Raw genomic sequence first — 23,805 nt, forward strand, 5'->3', positions numbered from 1 at the left:
CAGCAGTGTACAAAACAAAAGGGGGGAGTCAATGTAAATAGTCAATTTTGCTGCTAGAATGGATACGGGCCGACTCTTTTCTCTGTATATATCAATGATGTTGCTCTTGCTGCGGGCGATTCCCTGATCCACCTCTTCGCAGACGACACCATTCTGTATACTTCCGGCCCGTCCTTGGACACTGTGCTATCTAACCTCCAAACAAGCTTCAATGCCATACAACACTCCTTCCGTGGCCTCCAACTGCTCTTAAATGCTAGTAAAACCAAATGCATGCTTTTCAACCGTTCGCTGCCTGCACCCGCACGCCCGACTAGCATCACCACCTTGGATGGTTCCGACCTAGAATATGTGGACATCTATAAGTACCTAGGTCTCTGGCTAGACTGTAAACTCTCCTTCCAGACTCATATCAAACATCTCCAATCTAAAATCAAATCTAGAGTCTGCTTTCTATTCCGCAACAAAGCCTCCTTCACTCACGCCGCCAAACTTACCCTAGTAAAACTGACTATCCTACCGATCCTCAACTTCGGCGATGTCATCTACAAAATAGCTTCCAACACTCTACTCAGCAAACTGGATACAGTTTATCACAGTGCCATCCGTTTTGTTACTAAAGCACCTTATACCACCCACCACTGCGACCTGTATGCTCTAGTCGGCTGGCCCTCGCTACATATTCGTCGCCAGACCCACTGGCTCCAGGTCATCTACAAGTCCATGCTAGGTAAAGCTCCGCCTTATCTCAGTTCACTGGTCACGATGGCAACACCCACCCGTAGCACGCGCTCCAGCAGGTGTATCTCACTGATCATCCCTAAAGCCAACACCTCATTTGGCCGCCTTTCGTTCCAGTTCTCTGCTGCCTGTGACTGGAACGAATTTCAAAAATCGCTGAAGTTGGAGACTTTTATCTCCCTCACCAACTTCAAACATCTGCTATCTGAGCAGCTAACCGATCGCTGCAGCTGTACATAGTCTATCGGTAAATAGCCCACCCAATTTTACCTACCTCATCCCCATACTGTTTTTATTTATTTACATTTCTGCACACCAATATCTCTACCTGTACATGACCATCTGATCATTTATCACTCCAGTGTTAATCTGAAAAATTGTAATTATTCGCCTACCTCCTCATGCCTTTTGCACACAATGTATATAGACTCCCTTTTTTCTACTGTGTTATTGACTTGTTAATTGTTTACTCCATGTGTAACTCTGTGTTGTCTGTTCACACTGCTATGCTTTATCTTGGCCAGGTCGCAGTTGCAAATGAGAACTTGTTCTCAACTAGCCTACCTGGTTAAATAAAGGTGAAATAAAAATGTAAAAAACATCAAGAGTCAATGGCACCTATTGGAGTCAAACAATGCAAAAGGAAAGATGGAATTCCATTCTGTATCATTGATACCTCCTCTTTATTGTCAGTTAGTGTCTTTTCCTAAAAGTCAGGGACAACATCTGTGTAAACCTTGCAATATACATTGGATAAGGTTTTAATTGCCCACAATATCTTTTCATTTAAATTTGTTGGATATAACAGATTCCGTCTTTGAGGTGGGTGCTACTCTATTCACCCTGCCTATTATTCCTCTCAGAGACATTGAATTTCAGATAAGAGCTTGGACGCATTTCACATATAACCTCAATCTTATCATCTTTTGTTTGTGGCAGCATCCCTCCCTCTCTCCTCCCTTCCTTTCTCTTTCTCTCTCCCCCTGTAAGATGAGGTGATACTGAACAGCTATTGTTTTCGCTAAGGTCTTTGAGAGCGTTGTTCAAAGGCTTGACGCAGCTCACCTTCTAGCGGGAGATGCTTATTTCATGCATTTAAAAGCTAAAATGTTTCACATCCTGAATCCAATTTTCTCTCCCTTTTCTCTCTGAAGGCAGGGATTAAAGCCAAGCTGTCAGTCGGCAGACATGCCAGATCCTAAGACGGCTGCGATATTCGGCTCTGGCATTGGCCGTATCTAGAATCTCTCTCCCAGGTTTTAATTTGGCATTAGGTGCAATGTAGCACTGCCAAGGACAGTGAGCAGGAGAACACAACTAGTTTAAATTAAGAAGGTAACTCATGCTGGAGGTTTACATTAATCATTTGATGAAGGGTGCTTAGGCTTTTGCCAGTGGGTAAAAAGTATACACAAGGTTTTGCTGTTGAAATAATTGGCTCTGACTATATACAGCGGGGCAAAAAAGTATTTAGTCAGCCACCAATTGTGCAAGTTCTCCCACTTAAAAAGATGAGAGGCCTGTAATTTTCATCATAGGTACACTTCAACTATGACAGACAAAATGAGGGAAAAAAAATCCAGAAAATCACATTGTAGGATTTTTAATTCATTCATTTGCAAATTATGGTGGAAAATAAGTATTTGGTCACCTACAAACAAGCAAGATTTCTAGCTCTCACAGACCTCGCAGAGGCTCCTCTGTCCTCCACTCGTTACCTGTATTAATGGCACCTGTTTGAACTTGTTATCAGTATAAAAGACACCTGTCCACAACTTCAAACAGTCACACTCCAAACTCCACTATGGCCAAGACCAAAGAGCTGTCAATGGACACCAGAAACAAAATTGTAGACCTGCACCAGACTGGGAAGACTGAATCTGCAATAGGTAAACAGCTTGGTTTGAAGAAATCAACTGTGGGTGTAATTATTAGGAAATGGAAGACATACAAGACCACTGATAATCTCCCTCGATCTGGGGCTCCACGCAAGATCTCACCCCGTGGAGTCAAAATGATCACAAGAACTGTGAGCAAAAATCCCAGAACCACACGGGGGGACCTAGTGAATGACCTGCAGAGAGCTGGGACCAAAGTAACAAAGCCTACCATCAGTAACACACTACGCCGCCAGGGACTCAAATCCTGCAGTGCCAGACGTGTCCCCCTGCTTAAGCCAGTACATGTCCAGGCCCGTCTGAAGTTTGCTAGAGAGCATTTGGATGATCCAGAAGAAGATTGGGAGAATGTCATATGGTCAGATGAAACCAAAATATAACTTTTTGGTAAAAACTCAACTCGTCGTGTTTGGAGGACAAAGAATGCTGAGTTGCATCCAATGAACAGCATGCCTACTGTGAAGCATGGGGGTGGAAACATCATGCTTTGGGGCTGTTTTTCTGCAAAGGGACCAGGACAACTGAGCCGTGTAAAGGAAAGAATGAATGGGGCCATGTATCGTGAGATTTTGAGTGAAAACCTCCTTCCATCAGCAAGGGCATTGAAGATGAAACGTGGCTGGGTCTTTCAGCATGACAATGATCCCAAACACACCGCCCGGGCAACGAAGGAGTGGCTTCGTAAGAAGCATTTCAAGGTCCTGGAGTGGCCTAGCCAGTCTCCAGATCTCAACCCCATAGAAAATCTTTGCAGGGAGTTGAAAGTCCATGTTGCCCAGCAACAGCCCCAAAACATCCCTGCTCTAGAGGAGATCTGCATGGAGGAATGGGCCAAAATACCAGCAACAGTGTGTGAAAAACTTGTGAAGACTTCCAGAAAACGTTTGACCTCTGTCATTGCCAACAAAGGGTATATAACAAAGTATTGAGATAAACTTCTGTTATTGACCAAATACTTATTTTCCACCATCATTTGCAAATAAATTCATTAAAAATCCTACAATGTGATTTTCTGGATTTTTTTTCTCATTTTGTCTGTCATAGTTGAAGTGTACCTATGATGAAAATTACAGGCCTCTCTCATCTTTTTAAGTGGGAGAACTTGCACAATTGGTGGCTGACTAAATACTTTTTTGCCCCACTGTAGGTCTAAGAGAGACCCACAAGCAGAGTTCAGTAAAGAGTGAGAACCCCCTTTCTGTTAACACTGCCTTTTTTTTCAAACATTTTGTTTCAAAGATCAGTTTATTATGCATCATTTCAAAAGTTTTTGTTGTAGTAGTCTAATAAGCAGGTAGTAATGGATATGATAGTGTCCTTTCCATACTATTTTTTTGTGTACAGCATAACCATCAATACATTTACAGAACACACATTTTTATACAGCATTTGCAAATTTTTACATGTCACTATGATAGTCTTGAGTATATTACTGACGTCATTGTTCAAATAGGGCAAAACCGCTCTTTTTCCACACTAATTTCAAGCTTTGGCAGAGTGATTTTGTGAACACTGTACCCCTTAAAACGTGTTTCCTCATTACTCCACTCTCTGCTTTGAAAAGTTCACTGAATTTAATTGCGGTTTTATAGGATAATACGGGATAAAAAGCCTTTTAAGGGCCAGCTATTCCTTTTGTCTCCCAGGAAAGCTTCCCTCTCTTAAAGTGTGGCCAACCTGTCTCTGGCGGCAGACAAATGGCAGCTTCTAGTGGGCTTATTTGGGTTTAATGTGGCATAATGAGGTTATGTAATTGGGTTTAGGTCAGGTTGTAAAACAGGTTGAGAGGAGATGGGGATGTGAAGACCATGTAAATGAGTGCAGTGTTAAGATTGCTGGATGAAGCTAACAGTAACAATGTGGTGGGCTGGGCTCACAGTACGTAGCCACTGAGTGACACTCACAAAACGTGTCCAGTATTCAGTTAGGCCTATCTTATGGTTCAGCAAGTAGAAGATAAACAGATCTTCTACAGATTCTGTTGCCATTATTCATTCACTGGGGGAATTTCATAAAGATGAAACTACTTTTATGTCATTGGAAGATTGGCATCACAAGTCTGAATAGTTATATCCTGTATGGTATATTATCACGCATTCCTGTCACGCACATCCCTAAGCGCTTGCCACCTCCCTCCCTGTAAATATCAAATCATGTATCATATATTATTTAAGGCTAGGCAAAGTTAATGAACACATTAAAAAAGCGACATCCTCTCAGCAATTTGAAGCCAATCATTAAAATTTGTTAAAAGGCATGACTAATTAAAAAGGATATTTAAATGGGATTGAATTTTAATGCTTTTTCTCTTATTACCTTTGTGCGGGGTTAAGATGAGAGGGTGACGAGATTAGATATTCTCATACTAATTAAGGCCACAGCTCCCCTGGGTGGAGAACAAGGGCCTGGCTCATTCTCTCCTTCCATCCCTCCCCCCTGGTCTTCCCTCGCTCCTTCACATCGCCAGACCATTGGAGGCTTGGGAGGCCTAGTTGAGGCTTAACTTGAAACCCACTTGGGGATGCTGCATTGCCCCTCCCCAGAGCTACCGTGGAATCGAACCTTGACCTTTTTGAGGTTGTCCGGACAGAAAGAGAATATAGTTTCTCATGTTATGATTAACTTGTGCCTTCTAATTGCATAGAAACTTGTAAATGAGCAGGATTAAATACATTTGAATAGGATAATGAATGTTTTGAGGTTTTGATAACCAAATATATCGGAACAGAATACTATGGTGTTTGTTGTGTTGGCACTTATGTCAAAATAGCATATCAGTTTGTTATACTGTAGGTAATTACTTGTTTGTTAATGTGTCAGACTGTGTATGAAAAGCCACACTGAGAAGACATTGGATATGGGTGAAATTAAGTGAGCCACCAAAAAGCCTCTCAGTCACATGAAGCTGAACATAGCCTTGCTAGTCTTGTCTATGGTAGTCTCCATGGCTATAGAATCAGATAGGCTAGCTAGATTGGATTGGCTGAGGCTCTAGCATGAACAGGAAACCACATTAGGATCATTTATATGAAGCCTCCTTGGTCACGGTGTTCACCTGGTTTCACCTTTACTCCCGTCTGATGTTTAGCTGTTTGTCTCTGTGTCTGCTGAGTTACATGCTGTCTCATTGGCTGTTTGTCTTTGTTGTGTCTGCTGAGTTACATGCTGTCTCATTGGCTGTATGTTTTTGTTGTGTCTGTTGAGTTACACGCTGTCTCATTGGCTGTTTGAGGTTAAGAGCAAGTAGGGTCACCTGGGGTGATACCATAAGTAGCTTGTTTGTTTACTTGAGGATCAGAGTTGTTTGTTCTCAGGAGATATCGTGTGGCCTCATCAGCCTCCTCATCAAAGACCTAAAGGTCGGAAAGGAGGCTTCATCAGGAACAGGTATCAGAAAAAGTTTGACAGGTGGACGCAGGATTTTGTGTCACGCAGAGAGTAAAACCATAGACACTTAGAGTGGAACACAGACTGTTAGTGCCCTTAATGCACAAGTACTGCAACTTAATTGACATGCTAAGCCATTAATACGGCCATGGTGGCTATTACTGGCTAATGTTGGGACCTCTAAGAATTGAGTGACTGCCTGGCTTATACATTCAAAGGTGGGGCCTTTTTCTTCTCTAAGCTTTGATCTGAAGTAAAATGAGGACGAAGAGACTGAAGTAAGAGGTAATGGGGTTCTTGGAATGTGGCACTGGTGGGTACTGGCTGGGTGAACAGACACAGCACTATTCCTCCTGTTTTTCTCTCTGCTGCCCCACACAAAGCTGAGGGCCTGTGAGTCAGTTCCATGCACCGTGTAAGAGGAAGGAGAGTGGGAAGGCAAATAAACAGGATCTCTCTCTCCCTTTCTCTCCCTCTCTCAGAGTTTAGGTTATCAAAGGGAACCAGATGAGGGGTGCTTCTCTCTTTTCGCCCCGCTGAGACTGAAAACTGTTACCCTTACCCGGAGAGATCTGTGTACACTACTTGCAAAGTCAAATAAATAGATCCAGTGTGGAGGTTTACGTGTGTGTCTGTGTGACTGCCCGTAAAGCATCAGCGCCTGTCATCTTCAATCACTGTTCTCTGTCCCTGATCAGGCCTCCCTCTCTCTCTTCTCTGTGTGTGTCTGTGTGTGTGTGTGTGTGTGTGTGTGTGTGTGTGTGTGTGTGTGTGTGTGTGTGTGTGTGTGTGTGTGTGTGTGTGTGTGTGTGTGTGTGTGTGTGTGTGTGGCGCACGCTCGCGTGTGCAGGGCTGGATCCTGAGAAACACTTGGGGAAACCTCTGGCTGACATGGAGCCCTATCTAACTCAGGTCAGAGCATTACCTCACCAAGCTGGATCTGGCTTTGTTATATACTTATGTCACCTTGAATGAACTCACTAAAGAGTGGTCTGCTTTCAAACTGTTACTGCTTTCTTAGCAGCATTGAGTTTAATCTAAAGACTCAATATATGACCAACAGTGATGTTTTGGCTAGTGTTTCAAACATTTAGATTTAGAGTAAAGTGATGGCTTTTAGGCTGGTTCTTAAAATGAAATGATTATGAACATGTTGTTTTTGTTGGACAGCTTTCTGAGAAGTATGGAGTCCATGTCTGTGGAGAAGGGGGCGAGTACGAGACATTTACTCTCGATTGTCCTCTGTTCAAGAAGAGACTTGTTATGTAAGTCCAGCATTGCAAGTTGTATCTTTCTTGAAATGAATGTACAGACAAGAAAGTATATACTAATAATAGTTTTTTCATCTTTCTGCAGTGATGCTATGGAGACAGTGATCCACTCTGCAGATGCCTTTGCTCCGGTTGGCTACCTGCACTTCAGCATGATGCACACAGAGGACAAGGTGAATGTAATGTAATGTAATGTCTTCCTTCTTGCAGAGTTAGGCTATTTTGTGTCGGCGTTTAGTTGTTTCAGTTGAAGATGTAAATGCAATTCAATGTTTTACTTTATAATATTAAGGATATTAACATAAATACATTTGTCTTGCCCACCATTGATACAGAAGTCACTCATAAACAAAATAAATAGAATCGAACAGTCCCTAATAGTTGCTTTTTTGATACGTGATAAGGATGGGAAGCACTGTGGGGCAGGGGAGAGATCAGCCTCTAGAGGGTCTCCCTCCCATCTCTCCACCGCTCTCTCCTCTGGCCCCACATGGCCTACTTTGACATCTGCAATATTCACTCCTGCCTGAAACTAGGCCTGGCTTAATAAACATGTCTGCTCAAATGAAGGCATTTAGGATTCCGGTAGCTGGTTAAGCAAACACGGTGGGGGGATGGAGCGGAGTAAGGAATGGTAGAGGTGAGTTAAGGTGGGGGGATAAAGTCATAGGGATAATGCCCTGGCTTTTTGCACATTGACTGTATGTACCCATGCAACACATTGGATTGACTCATGTCACTTTTCACCTTGCAACGTTGTTCTCGTTGGTTTCCTTCTGGCTGCATCTGGTCTGGTAGGGTAGAAGAGGACTAAGAAGTGTATGTATCCTTAGATTTGGTCAACCTAGGTCTACACAGTTAACTATGATGTCAGATAAGGTTGTGTGTAACACAACAGCCCCTCCGTTGAACAGTATTACAGTGGTCTGGTCTGGTCGCCACTAATTATCTTAGCGGATTGGAGCCTACAACCAGTGACTAAGAGAAAGGCGGGAAACTAAATAAAAGCAACAAGCTTAGTAAACAACAGCATCTTCATCAGTTACTCTATGCATTGTATTTGTAATAAAGAAAACCATTAAAGAATGGTGAGCGAAAGAACCAACTTGGAACAAAGAGGATGAGAGTTTTATCTCGTAGAGGAGAGGAGCTGTACGAGCTGCATTAATCTGTGTGTATGTTTGTGTGTGAGGGGGAACACCGGGGGTTCACAGGGGATCACAGGGGTCACAGGGGTCACACGGGTGGGAGCGGCCCCTAGCAGGCCAGTGCTCCAGGGTATGGTTTTTGTGTGTGTTTGTGTGTGTTATTATGGACAGAAATCATACCCTTCAACCCCGGTGACCCTCCAGCTTCCATCCTCCATACCTACAGCTATGTATTTTCTACCCCCCACACACACACACACACACACACACACACACACAACCCCCCCGGGTCGCTGTTTGAGGGAAGAGCAGGGAGATTCCCTGGGCCTGGGACTCAGGGGAGAGGAGAACCTGCCCTCATGCTGCAGTCCAAAGCTCTTTCCATCAGGGTGACATATCAGCCCTGACACCAGCACTAGAGGACTAGAGGAGACGGCACTGGGGCGGGTGGTGGGCAACACAGGGGGTGGGGACATCACGGCCCTCCATCATTTGCCCCTCAGTTTTCCCTCCCTGTGTAGGCAGCAACCGAGAGGGGCTGCAGTATAATTAATTTGATTATCATATGGCCAAATGCAGCTGACAGCAGGAAGGTGGGGGTGAAGGGGGAGGGGGGATTAGTTGCTAAGAACATTTGAAATATGTATTTAAATGTTTTACGCCCTGGTGGAATTTGGCAGGTAATATGTACGCCGTTGAGAATGCTAATGTTTTTATTTTTTATTTAAGAAGAGGGTATGGAGGCAAAGTTGTAAATAAACAAATGAATAAAACACCAGTGTGGTGAAACCCAAAGCATGTCAAAGCAAAGCTAGGAGTCAAGAAGAGTGACAGCCGGCATGATTGAATTTACAGTATCAGAAAATCCATCCGCCTGCCGCCCCTCCCTGCTTGGTGTAATTCATGAATATGTTAGCATGTTGTTTCATATTCATTCACCTTGAAGTTATTTGTGGCTAGGCCCTCGTCAGAAACATAGTGACATACATAGCCTATCCTGTGTAGTGATGGCTTATTGAAAAAACAAATTGTGCTCTGTTTGGTTGTTTGCGCTGGTTGTGTGTAGTTATGTGATTTTGGGGCTGTGTCTGTTTGGCTTGATGTATCCCCTGCTGGTGTTTTACTGCAGGGCCCGATGGCGAGTGCTTTGCCCCTCGGTAGTTGTCCTTGCCAGAGTGTCATTGAAAAGATGACTGAGGAGGCTGATCAAGCTGAAGACATCCAGGAAGAATTTACATCAAATGGTGACCTTAGTTGTCATCGGGGCCGTGGTGAGGCGTGTGTGCGTGTGTGTGTGTGTGTGTACGTGTGTACGTGTGCGTGCGTGCTCTGTGTCATGTGACCAGTGTTATTATGCTAGCTCTTTTGAGTGATCACTTGACAAGAGCTGTCGTTCTAAGAGCATACATTTATGACGGTTTAGGAATGACATGTTTTATTACGGTCCATACTGTCCATAATTCTGAATGAAGTATTACTTAGCTGTCGTACACATATGATTTTGCTGTTAAAAATACTCTTCATATCTTCCAAAACATATCTCTCCCTCCAGACTTCCCGTCCTGCTCACCTAAAAGCTCCAGGGGCTACCAGTGGATCTCAGGCATCACCGGGCTTCACAGCCCAGACCCAGGGATCCAGAGTCAGACCAATACAGCATTCACTCTGCTACAAGGTGCAGTTCAGTACAGCAAAACAGGGGGGAAGTATACTGACTGCAAACTAGTTTGTAACTCTGATGCTGCAAACTAGTGCATCACAGGTTCAAAAAACAGACTTGTAAAACGTTCCCAAGCCTACTTGAAAATTCTTTAGGTTCTCAGGAACTCTAGTGATAAGTCACACACTCAGACTAATGCCCTAACCCTAAATAATCTATGTTCGCTTCAATCAAATAAACATTTATAACTATTGAAGGAAGAGAAGGTTCCGGACTGCTTTTACTAGAGGTGATATCAGGAATATAGAATGCATTAAGTGGTTGGTGCTTGGGATATTGGAGTGGTTGGTGCTTGGGATATTGGAGTGGTTGGTGCTTGGGATATTGGAGTGGTTGGTGCTTGGGCTTTGGAGTGGTTGGTGCTGGGGATATTGGAGTGGTTGGTGCTTAGGATATTGGAGTGGTTGGTGCTTGGGATATTGGAGTGGTTGGTGCTTGGGATATTGGAGTGGTTGGTGCTTGGGCTTTGGGGTGGTTGGTGCTTGGGATATTGGGGTGGTTGGTGCTTGGGATATTGGAGTGGTGGACAGTGCTCTGTAACCCCTTTGCGAGGTTTAACCCTCAAACCAGACAATTGAGAAAACAAAGGGGGAAAACTCCTTTGTTCCCAGGACACCTTTCTTTCTCCTTGTTGTGTTAGCAAAATGCACTTGAAGAGGTGCGGCAGGCTGGGCCTGAGCAAAAAGCAGGGGAGCGATCAGCTCTGTATTCACAAATGCTCTTTTTAAGTTTGGGAGGCAAAGCGTTAAAGAGGCCCACGTGTCAGCTGCTTTGTCCATCACAGGGACGGAATGGACAGACGCTTTAAATGAACCCAGAGCGGAGCACACCCCGCTCCTCTTCAAACAGACACTCATTCTCACACACTTACACAGGCACGCTGTGTGGGTTAGCTCTTTTTCGCCCTGCAGAACTTTTTCTAAAAGTGCACACTTTAATAGTGCATCTGAATTGGGGGGGAGAAAAAGGGTAGAAAGATGAAAAGCATATTTAATCGTGGTATGCGGCTGAACAGCCTTCAGAGCGCAGAGACAATATTAAAGGAGTTAATATTTAATGGAGAACCTCTTTGTATGAGGGCGAAGTGTGTGAAGTACTCTGAGATGCCAGTGTCGGCAAAGGAAAACAAACTTGATGCCAAATCATATTATAAGGGGGAGAAAGGCCTTGCTTCAAGCCCCCTGCCATCCCTGTGCTCTTTAAGGGAGATGTGTACAATGCATGGGATGAAAAAAAAACATGACTCTCAGAACTATGTCAAGGTAAACATAGCTCAATGTGCATTCCCAAGTATCACCACAATCATTTAGCAACCTAAACAGGTTGTGTTCTCCCTACAATGACAAATATTTGTGTGCGTATCTGTAATCGGTGTCTTTGTCCTGTGTAGCTGAGCTGGAGAGGAGAGGCTGGCAGCTGAAGCATATTGTTCTGGTTCACCTGTATGTGAGGAACATGGAGGACTTCATTTCACTCAACAAAGTCTACACCACCCACTTTGGCGTAAACCCCCCTGCCAGGTACCATAATGGACCAGTAGGCTGCCTCTATATTGTCTAGAGCGGTTTCCCCTCCCTGTCTCCTACCTCGTATTAATGTTATTTACACACACCTTTCCTGCGTTCTTAGATCAGAGCAGATGAAGGACAGGGGATAAGGAGAAGAGCATACAGACTATTTAGCACCCTTAGACTGACCCCTCACCCAAAAAGCAGAGACAATCACATATCCTCACTAAATCCTTCACTGTCAGTAAACAGTTGATGAGTGTACAGGTCATATCATCAGGCTCTGTTCATTCATGTCCTCCCCTCATCTTTATCCCTCCCTCCACCTCTCAAGGGTGTGTGTCCAGGCACCTCTACCTGCCGGTCAGCTCCTCCAGATGGACTGTCTGCTCCACGACTGGCCCCCGGAGCCACAGGAGGCCCAGCAGGAGGCTACCTTTCACCACAGAGAGGCTCTTCATGTCCAGAGCCTGTCCCACTGGGCTCCCGCCAACATCGGGCCCTACAGCCAGGCCCTCAGGGTAAGAGACCCCTACGGGAGGGGAGATGGAGGGGAGGGTGGTGGGATGGATGGCTGGGTTGGGTCTTTTAGATTCCAAGGAACTTAGTAGAAACATGGAGAGGGGGTGTGGTGGTTGGGTTGGGGATATATGTGTGCCTCTTTAGATTTATACTGGGGACTAACAAGCATCAAGAGGTTAGGAGGGAGACTGATGGCTAAGTGGCTAGATGGGGAAAGACAGTCTTGTGTTTCTAGGGGCTTACAAGGAGCAGAGTGGTGCATAGAGAACTCTCAGTGAAAGACAAATCGATAAGAATGGTTGATCATTCCAGGGATCATTATAACTAGCTACAACTTTGTTGTTTGAGTCTGACGAGGAACTAGAAACAAATACATAGCCTTTGAAATCCGACTAGGATACAAAGCTGTGATTTCACTGAAGTTTGTAGTCTGAGAGTGTGTATTTGTCTGCACTTTTGTAAAGTTTGGAGAATGTAGCCTTGTGTATGTGGGTGTGTGTATACGCGTGTCTATCTACATCCGCATTCGTGTGTGAAGTTTGTAGGATGGAAGGTTTTTTCTTATTGTTTAAACACACCGACTCAGCTCAACAGGAGAGAACACAGGAAGTGAGTGTATCCGTGGTTGCGTGGGCGGCTGGTGCTGTCTGTTTACCCACTCTGTACTGGGGATTACACTTGTCAAGTTACTGTCAACAAGGAAAGTGTCCATCTCATCCACAACGACCTTGATCTCCCATCCAAAACCTCCGATGAGTAAGAACACGTGTGTATGGATGGATGGTTGAGGTAGAACCGTTGAGTGTTGGGGATAACTTACAGAGTAATGATATCATGCTGTGCACACTGTTGTTGATCTCATAGAAGGATAAGAAGGTTCAGACATTTTAGGGGATCAATAAAGTTATAGCTGTTATTATTGACATGAATAATTCAAGCCTCAGATTGTTAAATGAGCCTTGGATAAGCATGTAGTGCAGGATGTGTATTCTTTTATCCTACTCTAATACTACGCTCAGAGCCTACGCTTGTACCGTAGACCCTTAGTGACATACAAACTAACAGTTATGTAATTTCACCTTTAAACAACAGAAGCATTTGTCTCTCTTAATGTGATTATTCCTGATCATTCAAAATCCAAAGCAATTTCCCCAGAAAACAATGAAATCGGATTTGTTTGCACTGAACTCTGTAGAATGATCCCAAAGACATTAGCTTGTCTCTCAGCCTGCTGACTCTACCTCCATGCTATACTGGTTCAAATAGAACACAAATATATGAACAACATTTTAATTTTTTTTTTATTTAACGTTTATTTAACTCGGTAAGTCCGTTAAGAACAAATTCTTATTTACAATGACGGCCGAACCCGGACGATGCTGGGCCAATTGTGCGCCGCCCTATGGGACTCCCAATCACGGCCGGATGTGATGCAACATCACTGTGTTTTAGGGGGAGGATTTTACATATTGGTACAATTAGGCCCTCGCTATGAGCATGCAGATGTGTTGCCCCACAACTCACGCCTTAATGAGAATCTGCTGTTGCCGTGGTGGCGAATGTTGCCGTGACAATATAGCCTAGCATTGGGGTCGCGTCAACAATATATAGTGCATTCGGAAAGTATTCAGACCCCTTGACTTAGTACACATTTTGTTACGTTATAGCCTTATTCTGAAATTGATTAAATTGTTGTGTTCCCCTCATCAATCTACACACAATACCCCATAATGACAAAGCAAAACAGTTTAAAAAAAAAATTAAATAAAAAATGAAAACTTCAATATCACATTTACATAAGTATTCAGACCCTTTACTCAATAATTTGTTGAAACACCTTTGGCAGCGATTACAGCCTCAAGTCTTCTTGGGAATGATGCTACAAGCTTGGCACACCTGAATTTGGGGAGTTTCTGCCATTCTTCTCTGCAGATACTTTCAAACTCTGTCAGGTTGGATGGGGACCGTCACTGCATATCTATTTTCAGGTCTCTCCAGAGATGTTCGATCAGATTCAAGTCTGGGCTCTGGCTGGGCCACTCAAGGAAATTGAGACTTGTCCCGAAGCCACTCCTGCGTTGTCTTGGCTGTGTGCTCAGGGTTGTCCTGTTAGAAGGTGAACCTTTTCCCCGGTCTGAGGTCCTGAGTGCTCTGGAGCAGGTTTTCATCAAGGATCTCTCTGTACTTTGTTCCGTTCATTTTTCCCTCGATCCTGACTAGTCTCCCAGTCCCTCCCGCTGAAAAACATCCCCACAGCATGATGCTGCCACCACCATGTTTCACTGTAGGGATGGTGCCAGGTTTCCTCCAGATGTGACGCTTGACATTCAGGCCAATGAGTTAAATATTGGTTTCATGAGACCAGAGTTTCTCTTGTTTCTCTTTCTCTTGTTTCTCATGGTCTGAGAGTCTTTAGGTGCCTTTTGGCAAACTCCAAGCAGGCTGCCATGTGCCTTATACTGAGGAGTGGCTTCCGTGCTGCAGAGATGGTTGTCCTTCTGGAAGGTTCTCCCATCTCCGCATAGGAACTCTGGAGCTCTGTCAACATGATCATCAGATTCTTGGTCACCTCCCATACCAAGGCCCTTCTCCCCCGATTGCTCAGTTTGGCCGGGCGGCCAGCTATAGGAAGAGTCTTGGTGGTTCCAACTTCTTCCATTTAAGAATGATGTAGGCACTGTGTTCTTGGGGACCTTCAATGCTGCAGAAATGTTTTGGTACCCTTACCCAGATCTGTGCCTCGACACAGTTCTGTCTCGGAGCTCTACGGACAATTCCTTCAATCTCATGGCTTGGTTTTTGCTCTGACATGCACTGTAAACTGTGGGACCTTATATAGACAAGTGTGTGCCTTTCCAAATCATGTCCAATCAATTGAATTTACCACAGGTGGACTCCAATTAAGTTGTAGAAACATCTCAAGGATGACCAACTGAAACAGGATGCACCTGAGCTCAATTCCGAGTCTCATAGCAAAGGGTATGAATTATTATGTAAATTAGGTATTTCCGTTTTTTATTTTTAATACATTTGCAAATATGTCTAAAAAACGTTTTTTTCTTGTCATTCAAATCAAATCAAACTTTATTTGTCACATGCGCCAAATTCAGCAAGTGTAGACCTTAACGTGAAATGCTTACTTACAAGCCCTTAACCAACAGTGCAGTACAAAAAGAGTGTAGGGGTATTGTGTGTAGATTGAGGAGAATTCTTCTTTTTTTGAATCCATTTTAGAATAAGGGTGTAACGTAACAAAATGGGGAAGAAGAGAAGCGGTCTGAATACTTTTGAATGCACTTTAGACTGACAGAGGAGAGGCAGTCTGAGACCAAAACCACCTCCCTCAACCCCCCCTCTATCCCACTTTAGGAGATAATGAGTGGGATCCTATTAAAGAAAGGGGGAGGGGAAGAACAGCTCAAATTATATTAAATATTCTGTGGTCTTAATTATTTCCCCTGAAGAAGTTGTCAGTTTGATGTAACAGTCACACAGAGAGAAATTATTCAAGTTTAATTTAGGAATGATTGCATTGTCTTGCTTTATGGCAATACGTTGTTTGGTGAAGTCTTGTATTGTTTGAAGTTTTGGGCCTGTTGTTAAATCCCTTCCATGTGGCTGTTGACACCCACTGAATAAGGCAGTAGGCTGGAATGGCCAGTTTGAGGGTTAGCACTGACAATGACAGTAGGCTGAATATGGCAGAATGCTAAAGTGGCCAGTGTGAGGGACAGCACATGGCTCCTGACAGGCCTGGCACACTGGGCATGCTAGATCTGACTAGGACTGGGAGCAGGACTGGTGGTAGACCAGAGAGTGTCATGGGAAGAAACGCTTGACGTGGTGGCGTGTGATAGATGTTGGACCGTTCTGTCTGTCTGTCTGCTCCACTTTCTCTCTCCCTAATCTCAGACTAACTGTTGATATCACCTGGCAATCTGACAGATCCCTATCTGCGCTGCTGATGTACAGAATATGTTAACCTTTACGATGCCGTCGCGGCAGGCCCTTTGGGTGTGTTTTGGTTACCATCGTTAAGGTGAAATCAACCGGGAGGCTCACAAAGAAGGGACAATAATTGAATTTGTGGTTTGTTTATGCGTTTTCTGTTACATCCTTGATTAGTTTCTGCTTGGAGGTCATGTTACATATTATTAGCAGTAATATAGGTAATGAGGGTTTTCTTCAGGGGTGACACATTTGATTGTGGTCACTGCTCTGCCTTAAGATACAATACCAGAGATCAGAGTTCCTCTTCCAACCAATTTGTTCCTGTTTTGGTATTTTGATGTTTATCAGTGATTTAATGCGAATTCTCTCCAGACTCATGCTTTGTCTACATTATTTGCATAATTGAATTATCCAAAATGCCCCTGTTGTATCACATCAATCACTGGTGTAAAAAAGAGCAGTTCCAGCTTTAATAAAGAATATATCAAAGAAAACGTCTACGGTTTCAGCTTTTGAAACCACCCATGCTATTTACAACAGCCATCAAGTTATGCCAGGAAAACTTTCTTAAAACTGTCATAAAAACAGGTATTACTCCGTTGTTGAGTCAAGTCACTCAGTATCACTCAGCTTCCACAACCACACTGTCCCATTATCATAATAATAATAGGAAAAAGTCCCATATTATGTAGCATCCACGTCTTTGTAAAGAAAAACCCATTTGTACTCATAACAGATGATTAAGCTTGCGGGTTTCCAGACGGAGAAAATTGACCCTTCATTAACCAGCATGCTAGTTAACAGCAGGAGTCCCAAATGGAATTGGAAAGGAAAGGGGATACCTAGTCAGTTACACAACTGAATGCATTCAACCAAATTTTATTCACCCCTATTCGATTTAGTGCTGCCCATTCTATTCCCCACAATCACAATCCCTTTGGAGCAGCATTACAGGCGCAAACACAGTGGTGCCAGATTTACTCCTGAGCTGCAGCAGCAGCATCAGTTGAATGGTTGTTAAACATATCCTCTTTCCTGTGTTAAGGTAAATGGAGCACCCCTGGGATATTTGGTGGGGTAATGATATTCACTGATCAAATTGTAGAAGAGCGTTTGGGGAGCTAGCGGGGTTAGCTTCAGGTTGCCAGGCCAACGCTCTGCTCACCGCTCACCCTTCCTTCACTCCCCTAATTGTGAGTGACATTCAATATTGCGGAAGCCTCTCGCGAGCCTGCAATAGGATTTGCATTGGATTTTGAAAATTGTGAAAGTGGACTCGGAAGCATGGAGGGGAAAGTGGACCTGACGTTGGCAGTTAGCGTCAAAGGGAGGAGCAGAAGCGTGGTGGGCTGTAGAATTTGAATAATCTTCTTAAGGGAGGCTAAATGTGTTAAAACAATGAGCTGAGCTGAGGCTGACCCTCTTGTTGTGGAAGTTCACAGGTCAAGTTAGACAGAACCTCCCACTTAGGCCTGTCTGTCTGCTCTCTGGTTCTATCTGAAGAGAACATAGGGAGGGATTCCCTCCTCTCATATAAAGATGAAGCACTATATGTGAGGGTTCACTGATTGATGATTAGGGAGCCAATAGAGCTTCATGACTGACTGACTGACTGACTGAGTTTCAAGTTGGGAGAGGGAGAAAAAAGAAAGCTTAGCTTTTGATCAATAGCCAATATTAAGCTAAATGCTTTGTTTTATGGCAAGTTGTTCTTGCTCTGAATTTTTCACAGCCATAAAGAGCTTACTTCCACACCTCATTGTCCCCCCCGCCCTTCTCTTCCGTCACCCCTCCCTCCCTCACCCCCCTCACCCAGTCCGCCAGCCAGTGGAGGCAACATGCGCCTAAATTACCACAGGAGGGTAATTAGCTACTCTAAAAGGGAGGCGTCTAGCTTCAGGGGCCCAGAAAGATCTATGCAAGTCAGACGTGTGTGTGCGTGCATGCGTGCGTGCGTGCGTGCGAGGACAGATACACAGTATGTACTGATTAATTTGAACGTTTAACTTCATTTTTAATACAACAAAAATAATCCCATAGTAAATGTGCGCTCTTTGCGGAGGCCTCTTTCAGGGCCCCTAACGGCTCTCCCCTTCTCCATAATATACTAAAACACCCGCTTTCACCTCGCCTCCCTGTCATACTTTATGGATTTCTTCATAAACACGGCCTATACTTCATAAATGTCAACATTTTCGTGTCTATTAACATTACTTCGAAAGCGCTTGATAAAAGAGCAGGGCATGGGTGAAGTAATGCACCAATAATACGGAGTAGCGCTGGAGGCTAGAACAGTAGGGGCGGCTCTCCAATGAGCGCTGGCAGACAATGCAGGGGATGTTATCAGCTCTAATAAAAGAACAAATGATCACTTCCAACCGAGGAGGAGAAGCGAGGAGGAGGAGGAGGCAAGGGGAAAAGGAGGGGGAGAGAGCGAAACAGTTGTCGAGTAATTGAGCTGATGAAAAATGAGCTTTGCAGCTAGAAGGGTTTGATCAGCCGAGAGATTGAAGATGAGGGTACTTTTCTTTTCGTTCAGTCAGTGGCCACAGTTTCCTTGGAGGATGTTATACATGGATTTGTGTTGGAGCTGGAATTAGTTGACGTACGTCAAAATATGTTTTAGTTTTTTCCCTCAGTTGAATATCTGAGTCCTAGAAAAAGTCATACGTTACTTTGTTTTGGAAGGTGGTGATTCACAACGGCTTTTTGGACTGACCGTTGTGGTTAAAGTCCCAAACAGGTCTAACTTCTTGTCTCGTCTCTGAACATCATCTGTGTACGTCTATACGGACTCACTCAGACCGTACTCATCTTGCCCAAACGTTGGGGTCAACTGTACAATCTTGAGCTTGACAAACATGCCACTCACCTTTCATACCCGATAAGGCCTTACCTGAATGGCATGTCGGTGGTATGCCCCAGAGCCTAGTATTACACACAGACTCACCAGTACAGGGTCAGGCATTGGTCTAATAATGATTCACCTATGACTAGCCATGGTTCTCATAGATGAGTGACAGGACAAGTACACTGGGTTCAAAACAGATAGTTACACACAGAGATGAACACGCATGCTCACACACAAACATTATGGGACACGTAGGCCCCTAGTGAGAGTGACTGAGCATCCGTACGTCTCTGTCCCTCTGTGAATCACCAGAGTGGCTGAGGTAACTGTCCTGTCCCAGTAGCTGGCTGGCTAAAATTACAACCACCACACACTGCACTTGGGGGTCTGGTGGATTTAAGTGGAGAACAACAACAGGGTCTCCACCCCCTCCTTACCCTCGTCTTCCCTAAAACAAGCCCATTTAAGGAGACGGATATTTGCCCTGACACATGGTCTCTGCTCTGGACGTGGTCTCTGTGATGAGGACAGTGGTGGAATCAGAGGACGGGGGTTGGGCGTCTGTGTATATTTGTGTGCGCATGGATGAGTATGTGTGTGTATGTGTGAGGCAGTGACGTGCGGTGAGGTTGGTGGCTGGGTAGGCACCGGCTATTATCAAAGCCAGATTTACTCACAAATAAACCTTGGTGAAGTCTAAGTTCACCATACAACAGATAGCTTCAACAACCAGAGTGACATGTTGACATGCTGTTAACAGAAATTTGCACCAAATATAAATACCAATATAGCCAAGATACACAAGCGATAGCCTCCGATGGTGGCATATTTCATTTCATATCTGATAAAATGACACACTGCTCATCTCAGCTCAGCCATAGGCCAATGTAGCATCCACAGTTACAACTGATAGGTGGCGCTATAAGACCACATTTCATCCGAATAATTTGAAACACAAGCTTAGCCTTTCACAATGGATTTACAATTCTTCCAATGTATGGCGCACACAAACCCACACAAACATAATAATATTATTATCTGAAATATTATTACACACATTTAATAAACAAGGTTCTAATTCAATTTCCATATCAACGATCGAAATGACTGAATGCAGTTCAAAATGTCAAAAAGTGTCTCATTAAAAACTAAATTCTAGATCGATAAATCTAAAGCATTCAAAGGCATGTTGTCTATTCTCATGATTAAACAGTAGCCTAACATGAAATTGCTAAATTGCATTTAGCCCTACCTTTACTTGTAAATTAAGTCCATTTGTCTGGTGAACCTCTCGGTGATAGTGCTGTACAAGTCACAGCAGAACCCTATGGACAGTGCTGTAGAAGTCACAGCAGAACCCCATGGACAGTGCTGTAGAAGTCACAGCAGAACCCTATGGACAGTGTTGTAGAAGTCACAGCAGAACCCCATGGACAGTGTTGTAGAAGTCACAGCAGAACCCCATGGACAGTGTTGTAGAAGTCACAGCAGAACCCCATGGACAGTGTTGTAGAAGTCACAGCAGAACCCCATGGACAGTGTTGTAGAAGTCACAGCAGAACCCCATGGACAGTGTTGTAGAAGTCACAGCAGAACCCTATGGACAGTGTTGTAGAAGTCACAGCAGAACCCCATGGCAGTGTTGTAGAAGTCACAGCAGAACCCCATGGACAGTGCTGTAGAAGTCACAGCAGAACCCCATGGACAGTGCTGTAGAAGTCACAGCAGAACCCCATGGACAGTGCTGTAGAAGTCACAGCAGAACCCCATGGACAGTGCTGTAGAAGTCACAGCAGGCCCACGGTCATGTGGGAGACGCATCCCCAAGGCCCCCTTCGGTTCCATTTTCACACTGAAACAAAAAGTAATTCCCATTCCATCCACAAAGTAAAGTAAATGTCCATAATGTGTAAAAGTCTGAGTAAAAAGTATTAATTGGTAATGATATTTCAGACAAGTGGACAGTCCAGTACTCACTGTTTGTCTGCCCGACAGCTAAAATAGTTTGAGGTGAAGTATGGTGTCCATTTCTCAGGTTGTTTTTGCTCGCTAGCGTTGAGTTTGTTCAGTTCAAGAAATGTGAGCGACAAATTATGTAAACACGACCTAATGTACACAGCTTACCCCAGTCAATACCCAACATGTTAAGGCAATATGCAGGTGCAACACAGGAGGTTGGTGGCACCTTAATTGTGGAGAACGGGCTTGTGGTAATGACTGGAGCGGAATCACTGGAATGGTATCAAATACATCAACACGTGGTTTACAGGTGTCTGATGCCATTCCATTCTGCTCCGTTCCGGATAAAGAATTGAAATTTCTGAAAAGGAACGCATTAATGCCTTGGCGAGGTTTTGATGCAGTTTCAGCAATTCTTTTGATTTTGTGCATAAAAAACACCCAAATCATTGAGAGAAAAACATTAGATAACAGAAAAGAATGACAATTTTGCATATTATTTTCATTCTTTATTTGGCTTTTCAGAACCGGATCTGATGAGGCATTTGTACAAGGGGTGTGAGGGGGTGGTAGTGGATAGTAGCAGGGCTGGGTGGGACTGAGATGGGGTCATTATTTATCCCCCCCACCATCACACACACACCCCTCCTCTCCCTGTTGTGACCCCATGGAGGCTGAGTGCCTGTGGCAGCAGTCATTTCCAGGAAGAAGAGGCTGTGTTAGGCAGGCAGCACTACCCTAGCCCACTCCAGCCCTGCCTCGGCCACGTGGTTTGGGAGGCTGATATTAGCTAATATCGGCCCAGGACATGGGAAGGACTGGATCTGTCACAGTGCATTGGGCTCTCACTGTGTTGGGCCACTGTCACCCTCCTTTCTCTACCCATGACACACACAGACACAGACACAGAAACAGCCCCACACACACACAGGTCTTCATTAATGGGTCCTGCCTTGACAACTGATCCTGATTGGCTATGAACAACTCTTCGTGTATTATTGGTGTCTGGCTGGTTTGGTTCATGTAAACAAGCCGCGGAAAGGAGGGACAGGATAGCCACCACCATCGCAGGCACACACATATACCACACTCACACACTCACACACACTCCTACACACACTGTATGAACAGAGGCATAGACCTCCACACACATATACCACACTCACACACACACCTACACACACTGTATGAACAGAGGCATAGACCTCCACACACATATACCACACTTACACACACACACACTCACACACACACCTACACACTATGAACAGAGGCATAGACCTCCACACACATATACCACACTCACACACTCACACACACACACTGTATGAACAGAGGCATAGACCTCCACACACATACACCACACTCACACACACACCTACACACACTGTATGAACAGAGGCATAGACCTCCACACACATATACCACACTCACACACTCACACACACACAATGTATGAACAGAGGCATAGACCTCCACACACATGTGCACACACACACTCTAGCCACATGCCCCAGTGCAGTGACCCTTACACGCCCAGCCAGTCACTGGAGATCAGAGATGCTTTCTCTTCTGTAGTGGTTGGCCTTTTTCCCACTCCCCTGGTACAGTCAGTGAAACCATGTCTAGTGTTTGTTATTGGCTTAGAGAAGTGAACACAATTACTGATCTCCATTTCTATTTACTTATTGACTCCATTGAATTGAATAGAAAATTCAGTGGATGAATATTAGGGGGAAAAAGGAAAATGAATACACATATTTAGCTGTCAGGACTCAGGATGTATGGATGTGATTTGACAGATTCATTTAAGGGCTTTAATGTGTGTGTGTGTGTGTGTGTGTGTGTGTGTGTGTGTGTGTGTGTGTGTGTGTGTGTGTGTGTGTGTGTGTGTGTGTGTGTGTGTGTGTGTGTGTGTGTGTGTGTGTGTGTGTGTGTGTGTGTGTGTGTGTGTGTGTGTGTGTGTGTGTGTGTGTGTGTGTGTGTGTGTGTGTGTGTGTGTGTTTCACTATAGTTGCTAGTTACCATAGTAATAGACTGGTCATACATCGTGCGTGTGTGAGAGTCTATGTACTCGTAGCTTTGTCACTGCTGATCAGTCTAAAGGAGGACATTAGGGGAATAGACCAGCCATGTCATAAAAGATGTTTGATTAATGCTACGTAACAATGTCAAAGCCAGAGATGCATATTAAAACCCTCAATCCATTTTTACTATCCAATCACAAACACTGTTCCAAATATTGTTTTTCTTTGGTATGAAATTCCACGAGAATATTGTCCCCTTTTTTAGCATTGTAAAATGGGAGTGGCTCTGTTTTATTGTGTGGTATAAATAGCAGAGTAACAAAGGCATACATAAAAAGAAAAACGGCTAAGCTGTCCAGTCCCATCACTGTCTGAGGAATGGGAGATGTATGACCAGTCTATTACTATGGTAACTAGCAACTATATTCAGTGATGCCCGGGTGTGTTTATTCCCCCTGCAGAGACGAGTGGGCATAGCTGACAGGACTGGAGTGAACAGACACACAGACAGACACACAGACACACAGACAGACACACAGACACACAGACAGACACACAGACACACAGACAGACAGACACACACACAGACAGACACACACACAGACAGATAGACACACAGACAGACACACACACAGACAGATAGACAGACAGACAAAATGCTCCTTCTGAAGGTTAGAGTTTGGTAGACAGGTGCACACTCACTACAAGGTGGGTGCCAACATACAGTATAGTATCTATATCGTTAAAAAATAAACACAAACCAACCTGGCTTAGCGCACATAGTTCCACACAGCACAATGCAGGCAGGCTACTTGAGTAGTA

General features: G+C 44.2%; 1 protein-coding gene across 4 annotated transcripts in view; it reads left to right on the forward strand.

Annotated features, from left to right (window-relative positions):
• dph6 (diphthamine biosynthesis 6) overlaps nucleotides 1-23,805 on the forward strand; it is an 87,632-nt gene that overhangs the window by 29,756 nt on the left and 34,071 nt on the right. For 2 of the 4 annotated variants that reach the window (XM_090211131.1, XM_036954736.2), the window contains exons 6-12: nucleotides 6,877-6,938; nucleotides 7,197-7,291; nucleotides 7,383-7,470; nucleotides 9,575-9,716; nucleotides 9,998-10,120; nucleotides 11,556-11,685; nucleotides 12,008-12,194. In XM_090211131.1, the coding sequence (XP_090067257.1) occupies nucleotides 6,877-6,938; nucleotides 7,197-7,291; nucleotides 7,383-7,470; nucleotides 9,575-9,716; nucleotides 9,998-10,120; nucleotides 11,556-11,685; nucleotides 12,008-12,194 (827 nt within the window). Of the gene's footprint in view, nucleotides 1-6,876; nucleotides 6,939-7,196; nucleotides 7,292-7,382; nucleotides 7,477-9,574; nucleotides 9,717-9,997; nucleotides 10,121-11,555; nucleotides 11,686-12,007; nucleotides 12,195-23,805 lie in introns of all 4 variants that reach the window. The other 2 variants (XM_036954737.2, XM_036954735.2) reach the window with 1 other exon arrangement.

This window comes from Oncorhynchus mykiss, chromosome 19, assembly GCF_057628025.1.
Source record: "Oncorhynchus mykiss isolate SJ-2025 chromosome 19, ASM5762802v1, whole genome shotgun sequence".
NCBI classification, from domain to species: domain Eukaryota; kingdom Metazoa; phylum Chordata; class Actinopteri; order Salmoniformes; family Salmonidae; genus Oncorhynchus; species Oncorhynchus mykiss.